The sequence below is a fragment of the Taudactylus pleione genome, unplaced genomic scaffold, assembly GCF_031769625.1.
Source record: "Taudactylus pleione unplaced genomic scaffold, aTauple2 ptg000203l, whole genome shotgun sequence".
In the NCBI taxonomy this organism is placed as follows: Eukaryota; Metazoa; Chordata; class Amphibia; order Anura; family Myobatrachidae; genus Taudactylus; species Taudactylus pleione.
In genome coordinates, this window is record NW_028284605.1 from 11,867,646 (window position 1) to 11,891,151 (window position 23,506).

At 46.8% G+C, this 23,506-nt stretch overlaps 1 protein-coding gene across 1 annotated transcript in view; it reads left to right on the forward strand.

The window, feature by feature from the left end:
• The window catches only part of HIP1 (huntingtin interacting protein 1), a 200,502-nt gene that overhangs the window by 147,019 nt on the left and 29,977 nt on the right, over positions 1-23,506 (forward strand). The window contains exons 20-25 of the mRNA XM_088477791.1: positions 5,356-5,444; positions 8,210-8,326; positions 10,733-10,834; positions 14,309-14,441; positions 14,523-14,609; positions 17,882-17,971. Coding sequence (XP_088333917.1) covers positions 5,356-5,444; positions 8,210-8,326; positions 10,733-10,834; positions 14,309-14,441; positions 14,523-14,609; positions 17,882-17,971 — 618 coding nt within the window. The remainder of the gene's footprint in view (positions 1-5,355; positions 5,445-8,209; positions 8,327-10,732; positions 10,835-14,308; positions 14,442-14,522; positions 14,610-17,881; positions 17,972-23,506) is intronic.

Consider the following 23,506-nt stretch of genomic DNA (forward strand, 5'->3'; position numbering starts at 1 on the left):
TACCATCATTTAGTAACTGGCATTGGGGCTTATTTACTAGTATATACACAGTAACCCATAGTAACCAATCTGGAATAAGTTTGATCAGTCAAGTACAAATAAAACAATAAAAGCAAATGTCTGATTTTTTGATATGGCATATTTTCCCTTTTGGAAGTTGTTGGCTGTAATTACGCCAGCACTGCCCCTATCCATATGTTTGTTTTCATAGCTGTTATCGGTGCGCATTTGCGCCAGTCCTATCCTTGCTACAAGACATCCGTCTGAAAACAGGCGTATCTATGTACACACATATGCCTGTAATTCTGTAATTCCGCCAAATACAGAATACAGCTTTCAAGCATATTTCTCTGTTTTAGAGAATAAGGGCTCCATTTACTAACGTGTTTGAGTTGTTCTAAACTTGTTTTGAATGTTATTTTCAGCTGCTGCTATTTATCATTGTAGATTGCGCTGCTGTAATGCAGCACTATTTAATTTGCATATCTGCCTAAGAAATGTGTTGCTGTTGGTATTTAACAATGAGCGGTAGTTGTTACTTACCGCTCGTTGGCTTAATTTGAACTCGCCAGGGTCCTGCCTCTGTTAATTTGTGGCCAACAGCAATGTGGCACTATTCTCATTGATGCGACACCCTCATTAGACACAGTGACACACGGCAAGCACAGGACCTGGGACTGATGGGGGGGGGGGGCAGAATGTGGTAGGAAAGGTGGAAGGCATATCGGCGCGTGCCGCTTTCAAAGGGGCGCCGCACCTATGGCAACCACAGAGGAGAAGTGTGCACACATCAGGTGAGCCCACTACACCACCTGTCTGTGCTGTCATGTCCCGTCTACTGCTGCCGACTGGTGCGAGGAGCTGCCCCCTCACCCCTACCTGCTGGACGCCTAAGATTCCCATGCATGGCTGTCCGCCACCTCCCTGCAGGCTCCTCCGGAGTACATTCTGCAGTAGGGTAGCCGGGCGCACAAGTACATCCCCAGTGAAGTACAAAAAAACCTGCCACCCAACAAACAGAAAGCTTACAAATAAACAAAACAGATAAGACAGAGAACAAAAACCTTACCTTAGCTGTAATGGTGGACACAGATCTGGGCAGAGAGACTGCGCATGTGCAAGGAAAGGAAAAAACGCGCATGCGCCAATTTCAGAAAATAAAAAAAAATACTTAATTTGTCAGCGACGCTGGCATGAGAGAACAGCGCTGCCTGGTTTATTTACACTAGCGCTCGTCTGGCGAGCGCATCTTTGTTAAATACAAGTAAAAAAAAATAGCAAAAACGCGGCGAGTGAAAACGGTAAATAACACTACAGCAGAAATGCGTTAGTAAATAGAGCCCTAAGTTTAGTTTGTATTTTATGTGCCCTATAAATGGGCACATCCCTTACATAAGGATGGATACCAGGGGGCAATGGGATGGCTCATGCAGTGGACATGATAAGGTAGTGGGGCCACATGTTGGCCTGCACCTAGTACTTTCACCCCTTGGTTCATTTCGTGCTTTATTCCCACTGTCCTATTGAATCACATGGAGTGGAGCATATAAAAACTGCAAAGGGGTGGATGAACTGGGTGGCATACATTGGAAAACTGTGCAAGGGGCAGAGTTTGGACAAATTGGACTAAAAACAAAATAAGTAATTTATTCTGATTTTATGTCTTAAGCGTTGGGAGTCACTGTATTATTGATGTGCTCCAGGCATCCCCTGTAGTCAGACCACATAAAGTGGGTAGTTGGGTAATGACTATATTGCTATATAGTAAGACTATCATTCAAAGAAAATTCTCTGGAAAAACAACAAGAATCATGAAAATATGTCAAGCTCCGTAGTGTACTCATCACTGGGGGCCAGTCATTGTGTTCTTCTTACAACTAAAACTCTTCTGTAATATTGTAGCCTGTTTTATGTTGTAACTCACCAAGGGTGCAAGTCATACTTGCCAACTCTCCCTCATTGTCAGGGAGACTCCCTGAAATAGTAGCAATCTCCCTGTCTCCCTGAAGAGTCTAGCAATCGCCCTCATTTCATCCTTATCCCCATTATGAAGCTGTTATATTTAAAAACAGAGATATATACATTCAAATGGGATAATTAGTGTAATTTCCTTGCATTGGTTATTATAAGGCACAATGATCCCTATGAATTTCTGCAAAGTATTAGTGTGTTTTCATCAACAAACAGATCTTACTAACTGCTTTTGGGCTGGTTTACATGTGGATGTAAGTCAGGTTTAGGACACCCCTCTCAGATTTATCAGTACACGCCCAGTGTAACACGCGCACATAGGTGCTGCTTTCACAATCTCCCTGAAATGTTTTTTTAAAAGTAGGCAAGTATGGTGCAAGTGTCACTGATAAAGATGATGATGACAGGTTTCATACTGTGCATACAGAAAGGGGTTGTCTCTCTGCAAAGATGAGTACACTTCTGCATGCTTGCAAAAATAAGCATGTCATTCTGAGCCAGACGGTACCAGAAATGGGGCAGAAAAGTGATGGGCGGTGACTAGAAGTGTGTTTGATGATGTGTTATGGTAGTGTTGCCGGCGTGTCAGTGAAATTGGTTGCGTAGCCAGACGCACAGGGGCCACAGTCAGACTAAGAATTGCACCTGCCATAGGGCTGCACACGCTATCTCATTCCCCACCTCCCAATCCTGTTAGAGAAATCAAAAGAAAGTTCACACCGATCCGATAATCGCTCCGTCAAGTCGGAGAGTTTATCGGATCGGCATTAATTATCGAATAGTTGGTACCCAGATTAACTTGGGTGTCACTGTACTTATCTTAGGTATGTGTAAAAGTGAATGTGAGTATGTTTATTAAATGATAGTGAAAGATCAGATGGAGAGTTAGTAAAACTGAAAACGTGCAGCTACGAGGAGGAAGGAGGGCGGGTTGGTCAGCACCTGCGGGGGTTCCGGACTATAGACAGACAGTAATTAGTTAGACAATGTCTAGATAGACACCAGATGTTAGACAGTTAATAGTTAGACAAGGATAAAAGTTCGACACGCTAAAGTTAGACATGTAAAAAGTTTGACAGGTACAAAAGATCGACAGGGTCAAAAGTTCGACATGAAAAAGATCGACACAAAAATGGTCGACACATTTTTATTTATTTTTTTAGGGTTAGGCACTTACTGGACGGTTAGGGTTAGGCACTTACCCAGACGGTTAGGGTTAGGCACCAGGAGGGAGGGTTAGGGTTATGCACCAAGGGGAGGGTTAGGGTGAAGATTAGGGCTAAAAAACAAATAGAATTATTGTCGACCATTTCTGTGTCGACTATTTTCATGTCAAATTTTTGACCTTGTCGACCTTTTGTACCTGTCGAACTTTTTACATGTCTAACTTTAGTGTGTCTGACTTTTGTTTGTGTCTAACTTTTTTCCCTGTCTAACTATTGACTGTCTAACATCTGGGGGTAAATTTACTAAAGGTCGATTTGGCATTTTGAGTGATTTGAGGTGCGATTTTCATTCGATTTGGATTCGATTTTGCTTTTGGGTATTTACTAAAGGCCAAATCGAATGAAAAATTGGACTTCAAATCAAAATTTGAGTCAAATCAGCCTCAAATCGACCATCGGAAAAACATTGGTACTTTTACATAGCCCAACACACAAAACCCTTATTTACTATCATTCAATTTGAAATCGACCTCAAATTCGGACTTCAAATCAAACTTCAAATCCGCAATATAATAGACCTGCTTCATGCTTTCAATTTCAGCATGAGCAGGTGGGATTGACACAGATACATGCAGACATCAGTGAGATGCCTGCATGTATCTGACTGAATAAAGTATTTAAACAGTTAAAATTTTTAAAAAAATTGATGTGAGGTCCCCCCCCCAAATCAGAACCAGCCCCGGACTGGTGAAACCCAGGTCTGATTGACTAAGTACAAGGAAAAAATGACGTAGGGTCTCCCTGTACTCAGTACAACCAGCACTGGGCTATGGGAAGCAGGGCTGGTTCTGGATTTACAGGGAAAAATTTGCGTAGGGTCTCCCTGTAAATCACAGAACCAGCCCTGGACCCTTTCTAACGGGGGACTGATGCCACAGCCAGGGAAACCCTATCACCGGACCCCCCAGCCGCAGCATCAGCCCTGACCGCTAGTCAGCCCAGGCCAGGGATCCCTGGGGAGTTGGAGACCCCTTCAAAAAAAGGGGTCTCCCTCTCCAGGGCACCCCTAGCCAAGGATGATAGCCCGGGGCTATCCCTGCCACCCCTGGGCGGTGGGTGGCGGGTTGATTGTGTGAGTGTTGTGTAAAAATAGAAGTAATAAAACATTGTCTTTCCAGAAGAACTGCAGGTCCCCCAGCAAGCCTCCCCCGCATGCTGGTACTTTGAGAACCACAAGTACCAGCATGCAGGGCATTAAGGGCCCACTGGGACCTGTAGTTCACCTGTAAAGAAATGCTGAAAGAAACACACACACCTTACACAGTATAAGTTTAATACATACATACACACTCACACATACTCACCTATATTACCTCCAGTGGTTCCCTTGTCCAGTAGGCATCCATGGGTTAAAATAAGAAAACGAAAAACCCAACCATCGCAGTAAGGATTAATCATTCTAACCAGAATGAATACTCCTTCCCGAATGAAGCGCACAGACGTGGCTTCCTCCTTTGAAGCTCTGTGTCTGTGCATTCATTGGCTGAGAGAGGTCAGGCCCCGCCTCTCAGACAATGAACGGCTCCTCCATTGTACTCAATGGTGGGAGCCGCAGGGTAACTAAAGTTTATCCTGCAGCTTAGTCAACCAGACCTGGGTTTCAGTCGTCCGGGGCTGGTTCTGTTCTGGGGGGTGACCTCACTTTTTTTTTTTTTTTTAAACTTTAACTCTTTAAACACTTTTTCAAGGCAATTACATGCAGGCATCTTACTGATGTCTGCATGTATCTGTGTGAGAACGCTCTGGTCATGCTGAAAGAGAAAGCATGAAGCAGTTCTAACGTGTCAGGGATTTGCAGTTCGTTTTGAAGGGTGATTTGCCATTCGATTTGGACATGAACTTGCCAAATTGAACAGCAAATCACTGTTCAAAACCGACTCAAATCGAATTTGTTAGCAAATCGCAAAACAAATCGAATAATAGTAAATGCTGCATTCGATTTCAGTCGATTTGAGAAGTGGTAAATCACTCTTCAAATCGACCTTTAGTAAATTTACCCTCTGGTGTCTAGACATAGTCTGACTAATTACTGTCTATCTCTTATACCACACCCGTTTAGTTAAAATTTCTACATCTTGTGTGGGCTAGGAGAGAGCCGCTGTGAATTTTAATTAGATATAATTGAATGATTAACCTGTTCCTTTATTTTATTCTGCAGGGAAATCCATAGCTAATGAGCAGCGATACACGAAACTGAAGGAGAAATATGCAGAGCTTGTTCAGAGCCATGCCGAACTTCTAAGAAAGGTGCTTGATTCTAAACATCACCAGGCAAATAGCTGCTACTGTATAAGGGTCTACACCAGAGGCTCCCAAACTTGGCCCTCAAGGCACCCCAACAGTCCAAGTTTTAAGGTTGGCCATGCTTGGACACAGGTGGCTTAATTAGTACCTCAGTCAATTTGATTTAAGCACCGGGATGCAGTCAGGAAGCCGACGGTCAAAATGCCGACCGCCGGCTTCCCGACTGTCAAATCCTGGCAGGGTACTAATGACAGGAGTCAAAATCCCGACGCCTGTCATTATACCTACACCGGGAGCCCGACGCCTGGCATACCGAACTAAGGGCGCTGACAGCCACGGGGGCAGAGGCTTAGGTTAGGGGCTCCCGGGGGGACTTAGGGTTAGGCACCCCCCCTGGGAGGATTAGTGTTAGGCTAGGGGAAGGGGGGGTTAGGGATAGGCACTCCCCGGGGGGAGGTTAGTGTTTAGGCACTTAGGGGGGGTTAGGGTTAGGCGCTAGGTTGGGAGGTTAGAGTTAGGCACCCCTAAGGGAAGGTTGGGGGGGGGGGGTAGGGTTAGTTCTACTTACCTAAATCCCCTGTCGGGATCTTCAGTGCTGCCGGTCTGCCAGCAGCAGTGAGGATACTGATTCCTAACCACCTGTGCTCAACCATGGATATCCCTAAATCCTGAACTGCTGGGGTGCCTTGAGTGCCGCGGTAGGGAACCTTTGGTCTACACATACAGCTGTGATGTCCAGGTGCATGCTATGCACGTTTGTGTACACATGTGGTAGGCCACTGGGTCACGCTGACCACACTTGTTCATATTGAGTTCACCAAGGGAAGCATGTTCAGTTGTTGCAGTGTGGATCCATACTCAATTACTGATGCAAATTATATACAGCCAGCACAGGGCGATTAAATGGATACGCAATGTACCCTGTGTGCAGAGAGCATCTTGGTATAACATGACTATACCTAATGTAAAGAGCAAACATTGATGTTCTATGACACCTTTCCATATGTTCTCAGGTGCACAACAGTCACATACTGCCTCTGTAGCCCTGTCCAATGACTTAGAACTTGAGGAAGCTCAGGTAGATGTGAAACGTCATTGTCTACTAGGAGAAAGTGCAGGTCAGGAATCAGCAGGGAAATGGGAGAAGGAAATCTAGTTGTTTTATCCCCTGCAGAGCCCCCTGGGAAATACAGTAGTTCTACAGCTGAAACCAGTCACTAGGCTAAAGTGTGTGTTTTTTTGTGATTTTATACTTATCACTATATTGCCTGTACTGTATGTGATGTTTTTTTTTGAGATGTAAGGATATTGGTCCTTTAAGGTGTCTTTGTCACCTACCCACAACAACACAGTAAACATATATTGTCAACAGACAAAATCTACGTAAACATGTTATATTTACTGTGAGTACAAGAAAAAGGAGAGAAATGGTTTTAGAGCAGATTTTTTTAAAAACAGTATTTGTGTTAATAAGTGTACATTGAAATTAAACTATTTACGCCACACTTTCAAGGGGAACGGTACTTTAGTGAAGTTGATCTTCCAGGCGGATTTGTTAGGCTCATGGTGTTCCTTCTAGCACCCTGCACCTGTCACACCCCGTGCAGTTCCTCTTTTCTGCCTGGGGTGTCGCTCTCTGCTCTGGTGCTTCTTGCACACTCAGCTGACGCAACAAACTTCTGATATACAGACCATTGTGTGCTAGATGCACCATATCTAGTGTGTGCTAGAAGCGCCATATCTTAGGCCAGGTACACATCAGAACGATGTGTTCCTGGCCAATCAGTGTGTACATACAGTGACATATAGCACTGTATGTACACACTGCACTATGCAGTGGTATGACGGCGAGATGTACAATGATATGCTGCATTTAGCAGCATGGCATTGTACACGATATCTTCTGATTGACCATGCTGCACGGACAACCAGAAGACATTGCAAGCGACCCGCAGGAGCGTACAATTGTGGGTACACACTGGCCCTGCTTCAGAGCCGGACGGTCTGACAGAGCGCTCGCTCTGAATCAGGGCCGTCCCTCCTCCTTTTTGGAGCGGCCTCCTGGCCGCTCGCATAGCTGTGGGTTACCACCCACAGCTATAGCGAGCAGCCAAAATGATGGTCGCGATGGTCAAGACCATCACGACCATCGGGCTTGCGTCGAGACCCTTGCGGTAGGCTCTCGCTGCCGCAAGCCCTGGAGTGCTTTTGGCTGTATCAGAGCCAAAAGCACTCCCACTGACATCACTAGTGATGTCAGTGGGGCCGGCCCCAGACGGTAGGCGTTCCCATGGAAACGCCTCCGTCTGGGCAGCCACGCCCCTGGCACGCCCACCAAAGGGGGCGTGCTGTCAATCACCATCGACAGCACGCCCTCTTTGGTGCGAGACTCATAACGACGGCTTGGCCGTCGTTATTCGGGTCTCGTGCATGCGCATCATGGAGCCGCCTCCGTCGTGCGCACTTGAGCAACATCGACCCACTTGCGAGCGCTCAGCGCTCGCGAGCGGGTCTGAATCAGGCCCACTGTGCGATCCACGCGATATGTTGTTCCAATTTACCTAGAAAGGACATATCGTGCCGATATCGCTCAAGTGCGTACCAAGCCTTAGAGCAACAAAATAACAAATCTGCCTGGAAGACACATAAATTAAAAACAAAAAAGTAATGGTCCCATTTTAGTTTTGCCAGTGGTGAGAAAATCCTAATAACCAATGAGCATGTAAAAGGTCTATGTGAACTTGGGTGACATCTGTTTTATCTTCCAGAATGCTGAAGTCACTAAGCAGATGACCCTGGCGCGAGAAGCTTTAGGGGACATAGAACACTCTAAAAAGGAACTGGAGGATTCCTACCAGCGTGTGAATGAGCACACACAGAGGAAGGTAAGATGTGTAGTATTAGCTGTCTTACACACATGTATCGGAGTCTATGGCCTAATGTAAAAGTGCTGAGATTTTGGCAATTTAACCACCAGATTCAGAGCAGCAATTTTTTGATGCTTTAGATCTTGCTGCTACATCGCCATTATCTCTGCATTTGCAGCAACTGTCAGGCTATCACATTTGGCCCATGGGTAGAGATGTAGGAATCATTCCAACTGGTTTTAAATTTCATTAAATTTAGAACTGAGGACCTGATTCAAACCCGCTCGCGACGCTGAGCGCTCGCAAGTGGGTCGATGGTGCCCAAGTGCGCATGCGCACGACGGAGGGAGCTCCATTGTGCGCATGCGCGAGACCCGCATAGCGACGGCCAAGCCGTCGGTATGGGTCTCGCACCAAAGGGGGCGTGCTGTCGATAGTGAGTGACAGCACGCCCCCTTTGGTGGGCGTGCCGGGGGCGTTGCTGCCCAGACGGAGGCGTTCCCATGGGAACGCCTACCGTCTGGGGCCGGCCCCACTGACATCACTAGTGATGTCAGTGGGAGTGCTTTTGGCTCTGATAGAGCCAAAAGCACTCCTGGGCTTGCGGCAGCGAGACCCTACAGCAGGGTCTCGTCGCAAGCCCGATGGTCTTTTTGGCCGCTCGCATAAGCTGTGGGTGGTCACCCACAGCTATGCGAGCGGCCAGGAGGCCGCTCCAATTTTAGGTAGGAGGGCCCTGATTCAGAGCGAGCGCTCTTGTCAGAGCGTCCGGCTCTGAATCAGGCCCTGATTTCCCAAACCGGTTCCAGGATCACTTTAAAACAAATTTTAACATTTCTAGAGAGAGGTGTTTTTTTTCTGACAGAAGAGCTGGAAAATAAGATATCAAAAACATTGAATAGACAATATTTTAATAGACATTGAAAATCTGCACTGTTTTTTTATTCTGACTAAATCAAAATTGATATTTCATTTTATTACCAATTTTAAAAGAGCTGTTTTCCTTCCTAAAGCTGGCCACACACATGGCGATCTGCACACGATCAGCCGAAATGTACGATTTGTGTACGACTTCCCTTGAAACTCTTCCCCGGCAGCTCTGCACACGATCTCCACAGGATCTGCACACGATTTGGTGTCCAATCTTCATACGATCTCTCCTACATCCAACTTTCACAGTGCATCGCCTCCTAGATTGTCAGATCTGCCCTACTGCACGGCAGCGGGGACGCGCATTGTGATCGTGAGTGGGAACTCACGATTTACTCACGATTTGGCCATATTTTACATGATCTGTCGTTCCAATATGTCGGAATCGGCCAAATCGGGTAAAATATCGCTATGTGTGTGGCCAGCTTAACCCATTTTTTTAACCCCGCAATACACCATTTCTGTAGCTTTAGGTGGATCATTTCCCTGGCACCTGCATCAACTCAGCAGAGTCTCAGTACTTACAGTTGGTTTAGAACTCTCGTTTTCAGCACTGTTATCATCTCTGTGCATCGAAGGATAAGGGATCTGGGGTAGTCCTGGAAATAATAACCCGGAAGAGGGAAGATTTAAAATAAAAGTTATGGAAAACCCCATTTATCAGTAATTTACCTTCACTATTCTAAGGGATATAATTACTAAAGTGATGGTTTTTAGAAGCAGCCAATCAGATTCTAGCTATTATCTTCTAGAAGGTTCTAGGTAAATGATAAGTAGAATCTCATTGGTTGCTATGGGCAGCATCTCCACTTCTAAAAACCTGCACTTTAGTAAATATACCCCTCGGTCTAATAATTCTAAATCATGGCAGATTTTTTTTCTGTTGATCCTTAAATACAACAAGAGTTAAGCTCAGAGCTGTGCCTTGGATGCAGAGTGTTTGTTGTCAAATCTAAGGGTCAGTGAAAAAAAGAAATCTACCCGAACAATAGAATTTTTTGAAGGTGGCATTTGAACTTTATGTTATTCTGTATTTTTATTTTCAGAGCCTTTACGAATATATTTATAGTTTGGACATTGGCTGGTACAGTAAACAGTAGATTTTATTTTTCCATGAAGGAATGAACAGCTTCTGGAAATGGTGTAATGGAACGTTACTATGTTGCAGTCTGCAAAGTGATTGTAATATTAAGCAGACAGGAACCTGGAAAGATTAGCCTTATTATTACCTAATGAAGTGCTGTGTATTATGATAAATCTCTAGATTACGAGTCTCCAGAGAGGAATGAGGGAGACCTCAATTCATTTCTAAACCATTAAATATGTTTCATAGACCACTGTACAAAACAGAAGTCTTTGTTATACTCATTTAATGAACATGTTGGACAGGGAATTTCCTTTCTACGGATAAAAAGGTCATATCCATTCTGCTCTTTAAGTGATTACAGTTTAAAGTATATACTGGAGAATAATGCTCAGTTTTTTTATTTATAGGCACAGGAACAGATTCAACAGATGGATGACTTACAGGGGGCGCTAGAGTGCAGTAAGCAAGAAGTCCAACTTCTTAGAAGCAACATAAATACCTTTAAACAGGTGAGATAAATGCTATACACAGTTTACACAGGCATATTTATGGGCAAGCCCCTCATTTTATATGGGAAAGTGCATTTCTAAGCTTGTTTCAACAGTGTAAAATCCAAATACACTAAAGTGTCACGTAATAAAGGCACTCATTCACTCATGGTTGATTTAACACATAGATGAACCAAACATAAGCAGTATTTTAGTAGAACAATGGAAAAGTGTAAACGAAAGTGGCAATAGAATGGATATTGCAGCGACATTTACACTCTTAATCGCCACGCGCATTTCCAGTCAGAGGCAAAATCCCCAAAAAGTAGGCACAAATGTATTGTATGGAAGCAATTCATAAAATTGAGATGTGGGTATGCTCATATGTACAGTATGTTAGGTGCTTTGTGCAGATATAAAAACTCTACAAAGTTGTACGTTTTCTAAAATTACATTTTTACAAGCTTCTGACACCTGCCCACAGAAGAAGCAGCCATTTTGCTGCGTGAAGCAAAATATACATGATAAGGTCGTCTATTTACTAGAACCCTGTGACATCACTGAGGCATGAAGTGTTGGACCTTGTTCTTAATAATGGACAAGCTCCATTACCAGGACTTTTGGTTCACCCACAAAATAGTTGTGCCACAATTGGTGTTTGTGATTTACCTGACTCTGATGATGAACCGGATTCAGGGGAGAGCGACTTGACTGGAACCATGGGTAACGTGAATAGCTCTTTTAACATAAGAATTGGATAGCAGTGAGAACTGCCTTTGATGATGAATGACTGGAACTGGAAACTTGAAACTTTGGAGTGGGACCAGAAGGAACCGGACTGGGACCAGCAGAAAGGCTTACTGAGCTGGACAGGGTACCAGTAGATGGGCTTGCAGACGGATGGTAGCATGGAAGCTACTTGGTGGCTGGGAAGCCGTGTAGAGACTGATGGTAGCACGGGAGCTACGTGGAGTGGCTATGGAGTCGTAAGGTGAGCGGTGGTAGCTCGGGAGCAACTTGGTGCAGCTAGTGAGCCGTATGGTGAACGGTGGTAGCACGGGAGCTACTTGGTGCAGCTGGGAAGCCTTGTAGAGACTGATGGTAGCACGGGAGCTACGTGGAGTGGCTAGGGAGTCGTAAGGTGAGCGGTGGTAGCTCAGGAGCTACTTGGTGCGGCTTGTGAGCCGTGAGGTGAACGGTGGTAGCATGGGAGCTACGAGGTGCGGCTGGGTAGCCTTAAGGAGCCTGATGGTAGCTCGGAAGCTACTTGGAGCGGCTAGGAAGCCGTGAGGTAAGCGATAGTAGCACGGGAGCTACTTGGTGCGGCTAGGGAGCAGTAGATGGTTGGTGGTAGCGAGGAAACTACTTGTGGCTAGGGAGCCGTAGGTGGTTGGTGGTAGCGTGGAAGCTACTGGTTGCGGCTTGGGAGCCGTAGTTGATAGATGGTAGCGTGGAAGCTACTGGTTGCAGCTTGGGAGCCGTAGATGATAGATGGTAGCGTGGAAGCAACTTGTTGCGGCTTGGGAGCCGTAGTTGATAGATGGTAGCGTGGAAGCTACTGGTTGCGGCTTGGGAGACGTAGATGATAGATGGTAGCGTGGAAGCTAGCTACTTGTTGCGGCTTGGGAGCCGTAGTTGATAGATGGTAGCGTGGAAGCTACTGATGGCGGCTTGGGAGCCGTAGATGATAGATGGTAGCGTGGAAGCTACTGGTCGTGGCCTGGGAGCCATAGAGGATAGATGGTAGCGTGGAAGCTACTTGTTGCGGTTTGGGAAGCCGAATGGCGATGGCGGTAGTAGGATTGCTGGACACAGCAGGTTTTCAGATAGAACTGGTCTAGGAACCAGCAGGAGCCTGGGATACACTTGTACTCAGAGGTACATCTATAGCATAAGCTGTACACCACGGAACGTTACGAGATGTTCAGGCTCAGAATGCTATCAGGGGAGGATATATATACCCTGGGTCTGGCAGCAATTGGAGGATACGGACAGGTGGTCTGGCAGTAGTATTCTGAGTGGTGGAAGGCACAACATGCAGCGGGAGTAATCATCTCTGCAGCCCTTGAGAATCAGGACCACACCTGCGATTCCAATTAAGACTAGCAATGCTCACAGACAGATGAGAGTCCAGGTGGCTAATCACTGTGGGAAGGAGAGGAGTCTGCACACACAGAAATGTTACAACCAGCATGATTCAGAGCAGATCTCCCAGGTGAATTACAAAAACAGATCCAAGGAGCAGCTGGCAGAGGTAAGTCTCAAAGCAAAGGTAAAAACTAGCCAGGGTTGTGACAAGTTGTTTTCAAACGATTACTGTGATAGAAATACAGGGGTCTAGTTACTAAGCAGTGTTAGGAGACAAAGTGAAAAGTGATATGTCTGTGATAAGGTGCCAGCCAATCAGCTCCCAACTGTCATTTTCAAACACAGCCTGTGAGATGGCAGTTGGGAGCTGATTGGCTGGCACCTTATCACTTTCTTATCACTTTTCACTCTGTCTCATAACACTGCTTAGTAACTAGACCCCACAGGGATCTACATTTACTAAATGGGAACATTTATTCTTAATATGGCTGTTTAGGTTTTCATCAAAGAGGTAGCTAGACAACTAGACTGGTTCATTGTTAGTTTGTCACAGGCTATGCGTGATATGACATCACCTATATTTTTGCAGCTGTGAGGTAAGTTGAGCCCCTCTAATCTTTTTACATAGTCCACGCCTTGGTTCAGGGGCGTCTTTAGACAGGAGGGCACCCGTGTGCATCCCCCGTCACAGATCCCTTCCTCTCACCCTGGCGGCCGGCAGCTGACTAAAAAATTTGTCTGGCAGCCATTTTCCGGCGTTTTGAGCAGCGCTGAGAGACCCAACTCAGGACCTCGGAGAGGTAAGTTTAGATAACATGGGTGCAGGGTGTGCGGTGCGGGCCCCTCCTGGACCCGTAGGCCCGTGTGCACCGCACACCCTGCACCCATTATAGATACGCCCTGCCTTGGTTCCATATATGCAGATCATTTTTCAAATTAACAGTGAATGATATAAACCATATTGGATTTTCTATTAATTTTGGATCCTCCTGACAGGATCCTTGAAGTATATTTGATTTCAGTCTTGTTTTTCTATGTAAATTCTCCTCCTAATAGTTACTCATGCAGGAAGCTACCTGTCAATCATTTGCACCCAATGTCTGAACATCAGCATAGCCTTGTTAGCTCCGCCCACTTTACTACAGTTTACTATAGTTGATAAGCTTTATTTAAAATCAAGATACATCCATATTTATTCAATATTACTTTTTATATTACAAAATTTTACACAGTGAATAATGTTATTGTATAATTGCGCTTTTTAATACCTTTGATGAGCTAATAAGCAGTACTACCTTTAGAAGTATTATATCCCAGTGAAGACCTTTCATCTCATTTGACCATGCCATGACCAGTGATCTAGTTACTTACACGGCTGATGTTATAAAGCTAACTATCGCCACACAGGAGAGCCAAACACAACAAAAAGAACTTGAAGAGAGCGTTCTACAGCGCCTCCTGCAGGAAGCAGAAAACATCATTCAGGATGCTCTCCACCAACTAGACGAACCTCTCTACACAAATGGCAGCGTGTCTACAGGTGATCATACAGCCTCAGGCACAATGATCTACTTTCTGTGGATTTGAATTTGAAACCCACTGACCCTGTGTTACTTTTCAGACTTTCTCATCTCCAGGACAGTGGCGGCTGTAGAAAGCACTGAGAAACTAGATGAGGCTTGGAAAAGACACGTGTCTGATACTTCAGGTGAGAAGAAAGGATGGGAGAGGACCAAAAGCTGTAAAGAGTGTAGCAGGCAAGTGGAGGAAATGCTTAGTAGTTAGACTGGACAGGATCACTAAAGATGAGAACAGGTGTTACTTTTAGGGACTGAAGACTGTACAACTACCGCTCATGTAAAATTACTTCCCCCAAGAGCCAGTGTCTTATTCCGCTTTCTTTTCTGCAGTATTTTCTTTGCATTTCTCTTCCCATTTACTGTCTACACTTCTGCCTTTACCCCCGACACACAATTTCAATCTTACATTCTAACTCTCTCCAATGAACATCCGGAGCACTGTGCAGTCCCGTGCATTTTCTAAGGGTTAGATAAGTGGGGGCCTGCCAGATGACGAGTGGGGGCCTGTTAGATGACGGGTTTGAGCAGTGCTGACAAGGGATAGGGTCAGAGGAGTGTGGGCAGACTGGATAATGAGTGGGAGAAGGCCGGATGATGAGTTTGAGCAGTGCTGGCAAGATGGACAGGGCCTGAGGAGTGTGGGCAGGCCGGATGACTGGTGAGGGCAGGCCGGATGATGAGTGGTGGCAGGCTGGATGACGGGTGGGGGCAGGCTGGATGACGGGTGGGAGCCAGCTGGATGATAAGTGGGGGCGGTGCTAACAAGAGGAGGAGGGCCGGAGAAGTGGGGGTGGGCCCCCCTGTCGTAAGTGCACCTGTCCCCCCCGAAGGGTTAATCTTGCCCTTGTTATTATTTTTGATTTTTTGCATTCTACTTCTTATGCTTTACTATATGGTTGTGTAGCTAGTGTATCTATGCTCATTATATACATATGGTATTAAGCTTTACACAGTGGGCTTAATGCAATGTAAAACGCAAGAGGGCTGTAATTGGTCCTGCATTGCATATATTCGCCAATATGCAGCCCTGTGCGCATCTCTGCATTGGAACCTCCCCCATGATCAGTGCGCACGATGCCTGGTGCAAAACATCTGTCAGAAAACAGGTGTATTGAGACTTGCGGCTAACTTTGCATAGTCTGCAATTCCATTGACACGCCCACACTGAATTTACCCTACGTGACAACGCCCCATTACAGCCCAGTTAACACCCTTCAGTCGCAAATGGAGACATGAATGAAAAGCGTACAAAATCTTAGCCTATACTCACATGCCCTTCATATAGGAGAATGTGCAGTGCAAAATAGCGCAAAATACGTTCTGCAAAGGGAATTACGTTTGCAGCTTTGCATGAGCCCCAGTCGGTGCAAGGTCACATTCCTCCTGCATAAGCTATCTGATAACATGGTGTAAAGAGTAGTTGTGTGCTGCATACAATAGCAGTCACGTGGTCAGGTTAATGTTTGATTGGTTTCTATTGGTTGAAGCATGTCTTCTGCTTTCAGTGTTTTGTTAAATAAGTCTTTATACGTAGAAAAGACGTCTTGTTTGGAAAAGCAAGACAAAACCCGGGCTATGGTCAGTCGTGATTTATTAGAAGGAGCTTGAAGCCTTCTCACAATGTGGACGTCTCTGGACGAGTGAGGTTTGTTGGGTTTGGCCGATAGCAACGAACATATTAAAAAAAAATGTCAAAAGGTATAATATTACTGATACGCTGTGCTGAAAAGCATTTATTTTCTACAAACAGTAATGTCAGGAAAATGTTCATCCATTATTTATAGTGATTTGACCAGTTCTGTGTCATTCTCCAAATTTTATATTAGAAAATTATTATACAGTAGTTCTCTTAACTCACGCTTTGGTTTCACTTACTTTTATAGAAAAAATAAATAAAATGTTCATTCTATATTATTGTGAAATTACATTCCACTATAGCATATAGGAAACCAATAGGCTGTATGATTGTACTTCCTCGTTATTTTCAAACACATTTTCTTTACAAGTATTCAGTTACTGATTTCAGCCACAGGGTGTCAGTATTGTGCAGAAACGGATGACCAGGGCTTAATACACACAATAGGTAGACTGAGAAAGGCAGAACAATGTATACTTATATGGATATGTACTGTAATCATTGTACCAACAACAGAATGTCATTATGAACCTTGACAGTCTCAATGTCCACTGTACATGTCAGTGTTAGGTTTAGGGGTAGGTTGCGATTAGGGTAAGGGATTAAATACTGTAAAACCAGTATGCCGACATGCCAACTGTTGATATGATGTCCATGGGGTCTATTCATAAAGAAACTGAAAACTGAATTGTTACTTTTCACTATATATTGCTACGGTTCGATGCGATATATAGCTTTGTTAAGTCGCAATTCATGTATATTTAAAGCGTTGGCCCCAATTTACTAACGAGTTTTATAACCAAAACGAGTGATAAATGTCACTGTGTATGATAAATGGTGCTCCAGCCAATCAGCTCCCAACTGTCATTTTTCTAACAGTTGACAGTTGGGAGCTGATTGGCTGGAGCACCATTTATCATACACAGTGACATTTATCACTCGATTTGGTGCTAAAACTCATTAGTACATGAGGCCCTAAGTCGTCCAAGCGGGGCGACGTGGCACGGCATCGGGGGTGCGGCCGGAGATATTGCCTGGCAATAAGGGCGGAACGGGGGAGGAGGCGTGGCTCTGTCCCCGCTACATAATGCCAAGATTACCGGCATTGTGAAACAGGGGGCAGGGTCATTAAACTCAGACAAGCCACTTACCAACTTTAAAATCTCTCTGTACATTTTAAATCTGCCCCACCTGCAGTGCAACATGGTTTTGCCAAGTGGTGCAAATTGATCCTTTTTCTTTATCTTTTTTTTTTTTTAAATTAATTGCTACTGTCACTGAATCAGGCCCTCAGCGTGATGTGGTTCAGAAAGGGTACAATGATTTTAAGGGACAGTTAGATCAGCAAAATATGCTAAAACTAAATAAATAGTCAATGAAATAATGTCTCACAATGGCAAAAATATAACGAGATAATAAGCAATACATAGTAAACAGATCCTCTCTTAGATATTGAAGCTCCCTTATTTTACATAGTAAGTGCTGTCATCTAAAACATGTTTAGGAGGACTATATATGGCAGTTATATAGAAAAGCTATGTAATATTTGGTTAATGTACTGTATATGCAGGTATAATATATAACGTACACTGATATTATTAATCCCCAAGGAGTTCCCTATTCATATAATTTTACTAGTTCTTTTATAAAAAAAGTATTTGTGTTGGCAGCCCTGCATGACGTCTGAGCTGCCTTAATTTACTGGAATTGATATGTATATGAACATTACTTAAATATTTATCTGTTATTTTACTCTGTTCCTAGATGTAAACTTTGTGTTGCCGCACCTGGTTCAGTTTGCACATCGTATAAGTGATGTGATAATGCAAGGAGCCCAGACTAGGACATCTGACAGTGAGTATCAGCCATAGCCAACAGGAAACACATTTCTGGTCATTTATAAAGCACAAAGCGCAGTACAAAATCCTCTCTGGTGGTTCTGTCGTCTCCAGTTTCACAAACCTACATTTCCACTTTCGCTCATGGCTTTGGTTAGCAAAATATCAGTGTGGGGGATCAGAAGTCTGCACCGGTGTGAGGGTATTGCTTTCTGAGTGCTTAGTAGACAGACTGACGCACCTACATTTGTGGTATGAGGTAAAGGAGTGAAGAGATTGCAGTTTTACACATGTTCTTTGACAGACATGTTTTACTCTTTCCATTCACACTTTTGCTAGAAGCCCATTTCTAGATACAATCTTCACTAGAGGTTCCCAAACTCCATCATTACAGTCCATGTTATAAGAATATCCATGCTTGAGCACAGGTGACTTAATTAGTACCTCAGGCAATATGATTCAATCATCTGGGCTCAGGCATGGACATCCTTAAAACCTGCACTGTAATGGTGGAGTTTGGGAAACTGCTCTGCACAGTGTTAAAGTTTCAAACACACAAAATTCCACACATAGTAAAGGCTGACTTTGAAATGATGATTATACTTTTGCACAGTGCACCTTTGAAGAGTTGTCCACTGCTAGCCTAGGTGTACTTGTAGCTTACTAAGGTGTCTTCCAATAGTGGGGAGTATACATGCACCTTGTATTGCGCAGGGAAGGACATATAGGTGCTCCGTTGCAAAGGCATATTGCATTGCGCTTTGTAAATAAGGTATACTGGATCATTTGTAGCTGCAGTGGAACTCAGGCCCTGATTCAGAGCCGGACGCTCTGACAGAGCGCTCGCTCTGAATCAGGGCCGTCATTCTTGTTTTTCAGAGTGGCCTCCTGGCCGCTCGCATAGCTGTGGGTGACCACCCACAGCTATAGCGAGCGGCCAGGAAGATGGTCGCGATGGTCAAGACCATCGCGACCATCGGGCTTGTGACAAGGCCCTTGTGGTAGGGTCTCGTTGCCGCAAGCCCTAGAGTGCTTTCGGCTCTATCAGAGCTGAAAACACTCCCACTGACATCACTTGTAATGTCAGTGGAGCCGGCCCCAGACGGTAGGCGTTCCCATGGGAACGCCTCCGTCTGGGCAGCCACGCCCCCGGCCCGCCCACCAAAGGGGGCGTGCTGTCACTCAACATCGACAGCACGCCCCCTTTGGTACGAGACCCAGAGTGACGGATTGCCCGTCGCTATCCAGGTCTCGTGCATGCGCACGACGGAGCCGGCTCCGTCATGCGCATTGGGCCACCATCGACCCGCTTGCGAGCGCATAGCGCTAGCAAGCGGGTCTGAATCAGGCCCTCTGTGTGTTGTCATACTTCCTGTAACATGTCACATTTATAACTGATACCAATAATAATAGTAATGTTGCACTCAGTATATGCGCTAGGTATTACAAGCATTGTCTGAATAGTATGCCATTTTTACAATAAAGTTTTCTTATTATGTATAGTAGTTTTTATAGTTTAACGTTATATATGTATACGTAATACATGTAATGTTATACAGCAGGGTATTGCTTTCTTTACTAGCTATTACTACTTAATTCTTTTGAAGGAAGTCCTGTATTATATTTTTTGTTCTTTTACAACTGCAGCGCCCCCAATTTTACTGGTGTCTCTCTATAGAGAACTGGTCTCGTTGTAAAAATACTATTTTGTGTCTAGTACTGGGGCCCAGCTGTCCAAATATACTCCGTATATACTCGAGCATAAGACGAGTTTTCAGCACATTTTTTGTGCTGAAAAAGCCCCCCCATGGCTTATACTTGAGTTATGCCCGCTTGGTACGCAGCTGAGTAGCGTACCATGCGGGCCGCGGTGCAGACTGTGTCTCTGTGTCACAGCCTGCACCGCGTGTGTAGCGCTGACAGGACGGAGTTCAGTCAGCACTACACACTGCCAAACACACAGCCGCCGGAGCCGGCAGCTGTGTGTTTGTTGTAATCAGCAGCCGATGAGAGTCTGTCAGACTCTCATCGGCTGCTGCAGCTCCCACTGCGGGAGCCATCTTCCGGCTCCCGCAGTGGGTAATGGGAGAGACTTCATGACGACGTCTCTCCCATAATGCAAAGCGGCCGGAGGAGCCGGTAGCAGCGTCGGGACCAGGAGCGGGGTTTCAGGTAAGTGTTTTTTTTATTTTTTTTATTACGTCTCTCTCTACTGGGGGGGGGGCTACTATTGGGGGTAGTACCAGAGGGGGATTACTACTGGGGGCACTACCAGGGGGGTGGATTACTACTGGGGGCACTACCAGTGGGAGATATTACTACTGGGGGCACTACCAGGGGGGGATATTACTACTGGGGGCACTACCAGGGGGGTGGATTACTACTGGGGGCACTACCAGGGGGGTGGATTACTACTGGGGGCACTACCAGGTGGGTGGATTACTACTGGGGGCACTACCAGGGGGGTGGATTACTACTGGGGGCACTACCAGAGACTGTGTCTCTGTGACACAGCTGTACCGCGTGTGTAGCGCTGACCGGACGGAGTTCGGTCAGCACTACACACTGCCAAACACACAGCCGCCGGAGCCGGCAGCTATGTGTTTGTTGTAATCAGCAGCCGATGAGAGTCTGTCAGACTCTCATCGGCTGCTGCTGCTTCCACTGCGGGAGCCATCTTCCGGCTCCCGCAGTGGGTAATGGGAGAGACTTCATGACGACGTCTCTCCCATAATGCAAAGCGGTCGGAGGATCCGGTAGCAGCGTCGGGACCAGGAGCGGGGTTTCAGGTAAGTTTTTTTTTTTTTTTTTTAATTACGTCTCTCTCTACTGGGGGGGGGGCTACTACTGGGGCAGTACCAGGGGGGGATTACTACTGGGGGCACTACCAGGGGGGTGGATTACTACTGGGGGCACTACCAGTGGGAGATATTACTACTGGGGGCACTAGCTGGGGGGGATATTACTACTGGGGGCACTACCAGGGGGGGATATTACTACTGGGGGCACTACCAGTGGGAGATATTACTACTGGGGGCACTACCAGGGGGGGATATTACTACTGGGGGCAGTACCAGGGAGGGGTTACTACTGGGGGCACTACCAGGGGGGTGGATTACTACTGGGGGCACTACCAGTGGGAGATATTACTACTGGGGGCACTACCAGGGGGGGGTTACTACCAGGGGGCGATATTACTACTGGGGGCACTACCAAGGGGGGATATTACTACTGGGGGCACTACCAGGGGGGTGGATTACCACTGGGGGCACTACCAGTGGGAGATATTACTACTGGGGGCACTACCAGGGGGGGATATTACTTCTGGGGGCACTACCAGGGGGGGATATTACTACTGGGGGCACTACCAGGGGGGGATATTACTACTGGGGGCACTACCAGGGGGGGATATTACTACTGGGGGCACTACCAGGGGGGATATTACTACTGGGGGCACTACCAGGGGGGGATATTACTACTGGGGGCACTACCAGGGGGGGATATTACTACTGGGGGCACTACCAGGGGGGTGGATTACCACTGGGGGCACTACCAGGGGGGTGGATTACCACTGGGGGCACTACCAGTGGGAGATATTACTACTGGGGGCACTACCAGGGGGGGATATTACTACTGGGGGCAGTACCAGGGAGGGGTTACTACTGGGGGCACTACCAGGGGAGTGGATTACTACTGGGGGCACTACCAGTGGGAGATATTACTACTGGGGGCACTACCAGGGGGGGATATTACTACTGGGGGCACTACCAGGGGGGGATATTACTACTGGGGGCACTACCAGGGGGGGATATTACTACTGGGGGCGCTACCAGGGGGGGATATTACTACTGGGGGCACTACCAGGGGGGGATATTACTACTGGGGGCACTACCAGGGGGATATTACTACTGGGGGCACTACCAGGGGGGGATTACTACTGGGGGCACTTCCAGGGGGGTGGATTACTACTGGGGGCACTTCCAGGGGGGTGGATTACTACTGGGGGCACTACCAGGGGGGATTACTACTGGGGGCACTACCAGGGGGGGATTACTACTGGGGGCACTTCCAGGGGGGTGGATTACTACTGGGGGCACTACCAGTGGGAGATATTACTACTGGGGGCACTACCAGGGGGGGGTTACTACTGGGGGCACTACCAGGGGGGGATACTACTACTGGGGGCACTACCAGGGGGGGGATATTACTACTGGTGGCACTACCAGGGGGGTGGATTACCACTGGGGGCACTACCAGTGGGAGATATTACTACTGGGGGCACTACCAGGGGGGGGATATTACTACTGGGGGCACTACCAAGGGGGGATATTACTACTTGGGGCACTACCAGGGGGGGATATTACTACTGGGGGCACTACCAGGGGGGGATATTACTACTGGGGGCACTACCAGGGGGGGATATTACTACTGGGGGCACTACCAGGGGGTGATATTACTACTGGGGGCACTACCAGGGGGGGATATTACTACTGGGGGCACTACCAGGGGGGGATTACTACTGGGGGCACTTCCAGGGGGGTGGATTACTACTGGGGGCACTACCAGTGGGAGATATTACTACTGGGGGCACTACCAGGGGGGTGGATTACTACTGGGGGCACTACCAGTGGGAGATATTACTACTGGGGGCACTACCAGGGGGGGGGGGTTACTACTGGGGGCACTACCAGGGGGGATGTTACTACTGGGGGCACTACCAGGGAGGGATATTTCTACTGGGGGCACTACCAGGGGGGGATATTTCTACTGGGGGCACTACCAGGGGGGGATATTACTACTGGGGGCACTACCAGGGGGGATATTACTACTGGGGGCACTACCAGGAGGGGATATTACTACTGGGGGCACTACAAGGGGGGGATTACTACTGGGGGCACTACCAGGGGGGTGGATTACTACTGGGGGCACTACCAGTGGGAGATATTACTACTGGGGACACTACCAGGGGGGGGGTTACTACTGGGGGCACTACCAGGGGGGGGATATTACTACTGGGGCACTACCAGGGGGAATTACTACTGGGGCACTACCAGGGGGGGGGGGTTACTACTGGGGGCACTACCAGGGGGGATGTTACTACTGGGGGCACTACCGGGGAGGGATATTACTACTGGGAGCACTACCAGGGGGGGATATTACTACTGGGGGCACTACCAGGGGGGGATATTACTACTGGGGGCACTACCAGGGGGGATATTACTACTGGGGCACTACCAGGAGGGGATATTATTACTGGGGGCACTACCAGGGGGGTGGATTACTACCGGGGGCACTACCAGTGGGAGATATTACTACTGGGGGCACTACCAGGGGGGGGATATTACTATATTACTACTGGGGGCACTACCAGGGGGGGATATTACTACTGGGGGCACTACCAGGGGGGGATTACTACTGGGGGCACTACCAGGGGGGTGGATTACTACTGGGGGCACTACCAGTGGGAGATATTACTACTGGGGACACTACCAGGGGGGGGGTTACTACTGGGGGCACTACCAGGGGGGGGATATTACTACTGGGGGAACTA